The 7558-nt window shown below is 39.8% G+C and overlaps 1 protein-coding gene across 1 annotated transcript; it reads left to right on the forward strand.

The window, feature by feature from the left end:
- Nucleotides 1-4143: 4143 nt before the first annotated feature.
- Nucleotides 4144-6032, forward strand: LOC134651720 (solute carrier family 22 member 6-like). The gene is made up of 3 exons (XM_063506821.1): nt 4144-4395; nt 4944-5144; nt 5823-6032. Exons 1-3 carry the CDS (start codon nt 4144-4146, stop codon nt 6030-6032), a joined length of 663 nt encoding a protein of 220 aa, XP_063362891.1.
- Nucleotides 6033-7558: the final 1526 nt, after the last annotated feature.

The raw sequence follows: 7558 nt of genomic DNA on the forward strand, positions 1-7558 counted from the left end.
GTCCCGCTGGGCTGAAGCTATAATTTTAAAAGAATGAATGAATAATAACAAACACTAAAATTGGCCTGGGTTTCTTTGAGGTGTCTCATGTTGGTATTATTATTATTCATTTATTTTTCAAACGTGTGACATTAATATGTCAAATATCGATAAACTATCAGAAGTCACTAGCACCTAGTTCGTGCTAGAAAAAGTGGCGATATCACACGTATTTCACATTTAGCCATTAGCATAAGGCATCGTTCACGTGCAAAGATGTCCGAAGATATCAGTGTAAGCCAGTGTAAGGCGTACGTGTCAGTCCGCTAATCGGAAATGGAATATATACCTTTATTTTATTCCTATGTTATTACAGTTAGGTAGGTTTACCACAATATATATGTAATAACTACTTACCACTCATAAGTTCTTGTTGCTAGGCCTACACGAATAAAGTATATTTTGACCTTTGACTTTGCTCTACGACATAATTACTTAAAAATAGTATGATTCTTGTACTCTTAAAAATCTAAAGGTGACATCCGGTTGCCGACTGCAGCAGTGTTGCTCCTGCAGAGGTCCAGGCGGCCTAGCCAAGGTGACAATCGCTTGCGCTTTGTCATCGAAGCGCTATGTGTCTCACTATCACTCTTCCATATTAGTGTGACAGTGACATTTGCGTTTCGTTCGCTACGGAGATTTAGCGGATGGCATGTTGTCTACGGGGCCTGTGGGGCTACCGCGAAAACCGCAATTCGCAAATTGTGCAGATCTTTCTCTTTTAGTCCAATGAAAGCGTAATTAGAGTGACAGAGAAAAATGCCCATAATTTGCGAACTTCGTATTTCGTGGTAATATCCGGTGTAGCGGTGCAGCACGGGGAAATGGACGTTGTTTTTTTTTTAGTATAGACCAGGTATGGCAAGAGATTACCGTCGTCCATGGACACCTGCAAAACCTGAGGGTTGTAAGTGCGTCATTTAAATGGGTACCTACTATTTATAGTTGCTCAAACCAATTTGTCAGTAGATAAGAACCAAAAAAACGATACTCATCCTTTTCTTTTGGGTGCTAGAGTACTAGTGTAAGACAAAGATAGTATGATTCTCTCTATCTATGTTTGAAATGAGGCAGTCATTTGACAAACTATAGTAATTAATAAGTTTAAAACTTCCGCAAAATAAAACTTCATACTTATCAAAATTAAATCTCATTACAAATAAGTTTTCGGTCGCTTAAAACTTGCCGCATTACTGCCGCGATTATGACGTTCAATCCGTCACGTCACTTGAGAGTTTGAGAGTAGGGAATGCTCCGGTACCGAGTTTGTATGGCGAGAACCGTGAATTCCCGGTTCCGGTACTACTTATAGAAAACCAGTACCTAATACCGGTAGCAGTCCCTACTTGAGAGACACAGCGCCCGCGTCAAGGCCGCAACAGTAATGCCGCAACTCTAGTGCCAGTTGAAATCCGAATGCCACCTTTAATAGTCACAGAACAAATTTACTAAATCATGCGTATAATTTTCTCGGTTCCGCTATCGTCACCCGAAAATTCAAGGTGCTTTATTGTTTCACATTGTAACAGAAAATTTACATACTCGTAACTGTACCCTCACCATGAGTTATACGTGGCTTTAAACGCTAGCGTCAACTTAAACACTGTTTCTCACTTGCACCAATGTGAATTAGTTTACGCAGTCGCTGGCGAATATGTCAGTGTCAAACTCGTGATAAGGATACTGGTATGTAGTTGATGCTACTTTTGAACACACTTTTGCATCCTGATGAGCTGAAACACGCTCTATGAATAAAAATATGAAAGAACATTTTTATATTTCCCTCTTACTTAATACAGTGTAGGTAAAAGTCCAGTTGTGTCTTCAATTTGGTTTGGCTGATTCCACAATGTCCGTTGACAAAAGAAGTTTGAATCTAGACCGTATTCTAGTAGAAGAAGTTGGACAATGGGGAAGATTCCAGTTGAAAGCCGTTGTGTTATGTGCCTTGGTGATTATAATGGGGGCACTCCAGTGTTATGCTTATTTGTTCATTCTTGTCAAAGTCAAAACGAGGTAAGCTGAAAGATAATACTTATTTGTTTCACTCGGGGGCAAAGTTGATGTTGTTTAACCGCTCGTGCTAATATTGTAACTCGAGAATTGCGAGGGTTTCAAAGCACAAGTGTTAAACAAAATTTGCCCTCGAGTGAAACACAAAATTTTTCACCACACCAACCCGAAGAAAATATTAAATGTCTGTAAGATATCAAACAAGATCAAACCAAATCACATCCAAATGCACGTTATTAAATATTTATCATTCAAAAACATCATTTAAAAGTCAATTCTACCAGCAAACATAAGAAAACAACTCGAAATTTGAATTTGATTGACCTACTTTGCCTCACATATGCAACTTTGCTATTCGTTTTTGAATAATCAAGAGAGCCAGTTGGTGTACTGAAAATATATTGGTTTAAGCAGTGGTCGTCTTGGCTAGCCCCCTGGACTGTTCAACTAGACTGGACATATTAAGTGCCAATAAGGAGGTTTGAAGCGGTCTGTTTGTGTCGATTTAATGTAAAAACTGACTTCAGGTGCGTAATTCCGGAATGTGAGAACAGTTCCACGGCCACCTTCGCTCCACCGTGGATCCTGGACGCAGTGCCATCGTCAGGTGACTTTCTGGACAACTGTCACCGTTTTACGTCAAGAAATATAGCAGGGAATATTTCTGACTGTCCAGCAAAATTGTTTGACACCAACTCGACTGTACAATGCGAGGAATATGTTTATGAGCATAAAAACTCCGCTTTTTATGAGGTATTTTTAATTTATACGCTTGTTTTGATTGTTTTCAATACAATTTAACAAAATCTTAGAAGAGAGAAACTTTGCCTTGGTTTAAAAGTTAGCTTGCATAAACGGAAGGCAAAACTAAAGCAGTGTAAAAACTTATAAAGCAATGGGAAAAACTTTGAACTCCTTTTTTTATGAGATTTGGAAGCCGATACTAATTTTGTTCGGTCAGAGATCTTGGAAAATCAACAGACAAAAAAGCAAAGAGTAAAAATAGGTGGTTTTAGAGAATAATATTAGAAAGTGTATGTAGTCGGCAGCTTTACTACTGCAGTAAAGCGGCGTGGAATTGCCGTCAAAATTTCGGGCAGTAACATTGATTTTAATATTTACTGCGGCAGTAATGCTGGTGCACCATGGTGGTCAGAACCCGAACGGTACCTTTTTTTATTTATTTTTTATTTATATATTATAATCTTAGAACACCTATTATAGTTTAATCTGGCTTGTGACGACTTCCTTCCGACCCTGATCATGGTGATCTACCTGCCCATAACCGGCTTCTTTCCCGACCGATATGGCCTATATATTGGGAGCTTGACTTATTTTGCGACCTCCTACACCACACTAGCTACACCTCTCAGTCATTTCTGGCCGATCTTTTTAGATCATGTTACCTACTTTTCCTTTATAAACTTAAATCACCTATTGCAGTTCAACCTAGCGTGCGACGACTTCCTCCCGACCCTGGTGGGCTCCGCTAACACCCTGGGCATGATGATCTGCCTGCCCATCACCGGGTTCGTCTCCGACCGCTATGGCCGCCGGCTGGCGCTGGCGCTGACCAACTTCAATCTAGCTTGGATTGGGAGCTTGACTTATTTTGCGGGCTCGTACACAAGCTACATTTCTCTGTCATTTCTGACCAATCTTTTTGGATCTTGTTATTTCTCCTGCGCTTATATTTTAGGTAAGCTGTGCTAAAATGTACCTATATATCTACTCTAGCCAATTATTTGCATTTGTTTGTATTATTTCTTGTATTGTGTTATTTGTTTCTGTTGTTGTTATCAAGGGGAGTCCAGGAGACTTGTCTAGATGGTACTGGTGGGCAACTGAAACCATTAAATGTGGGTATAATAAAGAGCAAAAACAGGAATTTTTATTTTTTGGTAAGTATGTACGTGTCATGTCATAGTCATAGGTATCGTTAGGTAATATGGGAGTGCTGAATTTGTTTATTTTTATAAATAAAATGGTTCGTTGGCTGTACTTGCCTTACATTGAATTATTCTAATAAAGTATATGATTGCAGCCTTGGAATATGTTGGACCCAAATACCGAGTAGTAATCGGTAGCAGCATGAGCACATGCCTCGCTATAGGGAAGACGATATTGGGCCCGATAGCCTGGATGGAACCTTACTGGAGGCATCTCATCCTCATCATCTACTTACCTCTATTCGTGTTCGTGATTTATTTCTGGATTGCGCCAGAATCAGTCCGCTGGCTGATAAGCAAAGGCCGTTATCAAGAAGCCCTGGATATCTTGAAGGAAGCTGCTGAAATAAACGGAAGATCTCTGAGAGAAAAGACTATAAATGATTTCAAGGGCGTAAAAGATTTTGAGACGAAAAGAGAAGATATTACAGAACCGTGGTTGATTTGTCTGGTCTTCAAACATAAGCCAATATTATTACGTTGTGTAGTTGCACCAATATGGTGGATCTCATCGATTTTAATGTATTACGGCTTAACGATATGTTCCATAGGGATATCTGGAAATAAATATCTTAATTATTCTGCTACGATTGCCGTCGAAATCCCGGGTTATTGGATCGCTGTTTTGCTTCTGGATAGAATTGGGAGGAAGACTGTGTTAGTGACAGGATTTTGGATAACTGGAGCCTGTCAAGTTGCTTTTATATTTATATCTAAAGGTGAGTTTGTCTCTCGTTAGAATTGTAATTGCAGTTTGGTATTGGAATACACATTAAATATGTTGGTGATTTCTTTATACATATTTTAAAACCAATAAAATGGTTAATGTAGTGTGTGTTGTTCTATGGTTTATTACTTTATTTTTGCCAGTGACATAGAAGTACATAACGTGAGATGTAGACTGTAGACAGACTGCAGACGACATTCTACCCTTTTATCCAGGATTGGTGTTTAATTTTAGGAAATTATTGGCTGTCCTTGTCAGTGTATCTGATCGGCAAGATGTGTATCGCCGGCGTGGCGTCGGCCCTCTACGTGTACACCGCCGAACTGTTCCCAACGCGCTACAGATCCAGTCTGCTGTCTTATTGCTCTATGATCGGACGGGTTGGTGGAATTCTAGCGCCGCTCATGCCAGGCTTGGTAAGTGCCAAAACACAGCACATCGATTGATTGTGTGTGTGCATTGCGGGGAGTGCTATTTTGTCGCCTAAAGGATAGATTTGGATTGAGACTACGCTAGCGTTCCCATTGCAATAGCACTGCATCAGCAACGTAACCTTAAGGTTACATTGCATTTACGGTGTAATGCTGCATGGACAGCACCGCAATTTGCCAAGGAAGACGACCACGAGAACTCATTCTTCCCGCTGCAGCAGTAGCACATGTGCAATCGCCATCTAAATGTCGCCTTGAATCAAAATTTCTTAACTTGACATTGGCAATTCATAAAGAATGCGCTCCCTTGGGTTTGGTGTGTAGTCTGCCAACTCGTGGCCCAAATTGTAAACTTAAGCACAACAAATGTCACTTAGCGCTAATAAAAAGGGGGATAGAAGAATCACATAGAAGGAGAGGGGAACCACTTTGCTCATTCGTTCGTCTATTTGCCTCTCTTTTACTCTTGCATATTCGATTTTCGATTTTGCGGCACCGCAGTGTCCTCTGCAGTTCACGCACGTTCCCGTTAGAAAATGTCAAAAGTATAATGTGCTCTAGGCCGGTGAGTCTGCGGATTGCCCGAATCCGCTCAATCTGATTATGCAAGATATGGGCGCACTTTGGTATTGACTGTGTGATGTGTTGTTGGGATTCTTTCAGGCGGCGGTAGTGTGGCTGCACCTCCCGTTCCTGGTGTTCGGCGTTCTGGCGCTGGTGTCCGGCCTGCTGGTGCTGCTGGCGCCGGAGACCCTCGGCGCACCCCTGCCCGACTCCATGGAGGAGGCTGCGGAACTTGGCAAGGAGGCTCCTACGGTTATGCAGCACTTGAGGACTCTTGTGTTTAGAAGCAAAAGTTATACTATTCGATAAGTAGTTAAAGAACTAGTGCTTACGACCAAGTGGAAATTTTGATTTTTTATTGGTAACTTGGCTAATTCTTAACATTCATCTCATGTCGAATAGGTAATGAAGTCCATGGAAGCCTAAGACAGGCAGTCACCTAGATTAATATATATGTATGTAATTTGAAAAATCTGTGTCTAATGTTTTTTACTTTAAGCAAAAATTACATCCCTACTGCCATAAGTAATTCTGTCTGTCTTGTCTGTCTGTTAGATATGAAATTTGTTATGGAGATAGTTTGAACCCTGAGGATTGGCATAGGATATTTTTTGCAGACGAAGTTGCAGGCAGAAGCTAGTATTTCTATAAATACCATAATTGTGGTACACACTAATCCCACATATGCAACCTATAATGCAATGCATTATGATAATCTGAACCCTGAAATTTGTATGCTTAGAAACATACTTGTCATGCGTTGCGTATGACAAGTATGCAATGCATTGCATACGTTGCGTGCGTGGGATAAGTGTGTCCCTACCTCCCTTGCTTTAAACAGTATCCAGCAAGGAACTTTCCCATAAATCACATAAAATGATAAATAAACCGGTTTCCGATAGTGTAACCCTGTACGTAATGAGTTTAATGATAAACTTTTAACCCGCTGCGATTAGGAATACGAGTCTACGCACTGTAAATAGGTCGAGCCGAAGACTAAACATCATATATATTAATATGTATTTAATAATAATATGTTATTCGATACAGGAGATTAAGTATATTAGATCAAAAATACGCTTACAAAGATTTTTATTCTTACTTGCACGTCTTTTACAAAAAAAATAAATTAAAACAACAATCATTTAACTAAAACAAATCGTAATTTTTCTTTAGTTTTGATACACAAACGTTTTTACCAATTATTAGATAATAAAATGCCGCAGTAAAAAAATGTTGACGTATTTTTTGGGCACCGCCACCGTTACACTTCCAACAGAAAATTCAAGGTTCTATCCTACCCTACTAATATGGAAAAAAGCCGTAATAGCCATTGGAATGCCAGTTTGAATTTGAAACTTATTGCCCAGGAATAAAATATGTAATGGAATGCGTTTTCTAATGGCTGTTAAGTCGGGTATGCACAGCACATGTGTACTTAATAAGGCTATTGATACATGTTGCATTTTATAACATAATCTAGTTAAAACAGCGTTATCTGCCGTCGCAATTTTATTTGCGATATGATAAAAAAGAATGTATGTAATGTATACTTTGTTTTTTTTTTACTTTTTTTTGGGATCATTTTTTTGATAGGCTTGCGTGGGGATATAGATCCAACACGTAGAGACCCTTTGGAGAGCTTTAATGTCATGTAGAACGCCTGGTGGGACCCGTTTACAGGTGCAACAATAGTCACCCATGAACCGGTCTCAGCAGGCATTGGGACTATTGTAGAAAAAAGTGAACAGAATACCGGTCTATGGATTGAAGTTTGGGTGGACTATGAGACTGGGCTATTGTAAAGACACCTGCCATAACAAGGTTTACACAAG

The sequence above is a fragment of the Cydia amplana genome, chromosome 10, assembly GCF_948474715.1.
Source record: "Cydia amplana chromosome 10, ilCydAmpl1.1, whole genome shotgun sequence".
NCBI classification, from domain to species: domain Eukaryota; kingdom Metazoa; phylum Arthropoda; class Insecta; order Lepidoptera; family Tortricidae; genus Cydia; species Cydia amplana.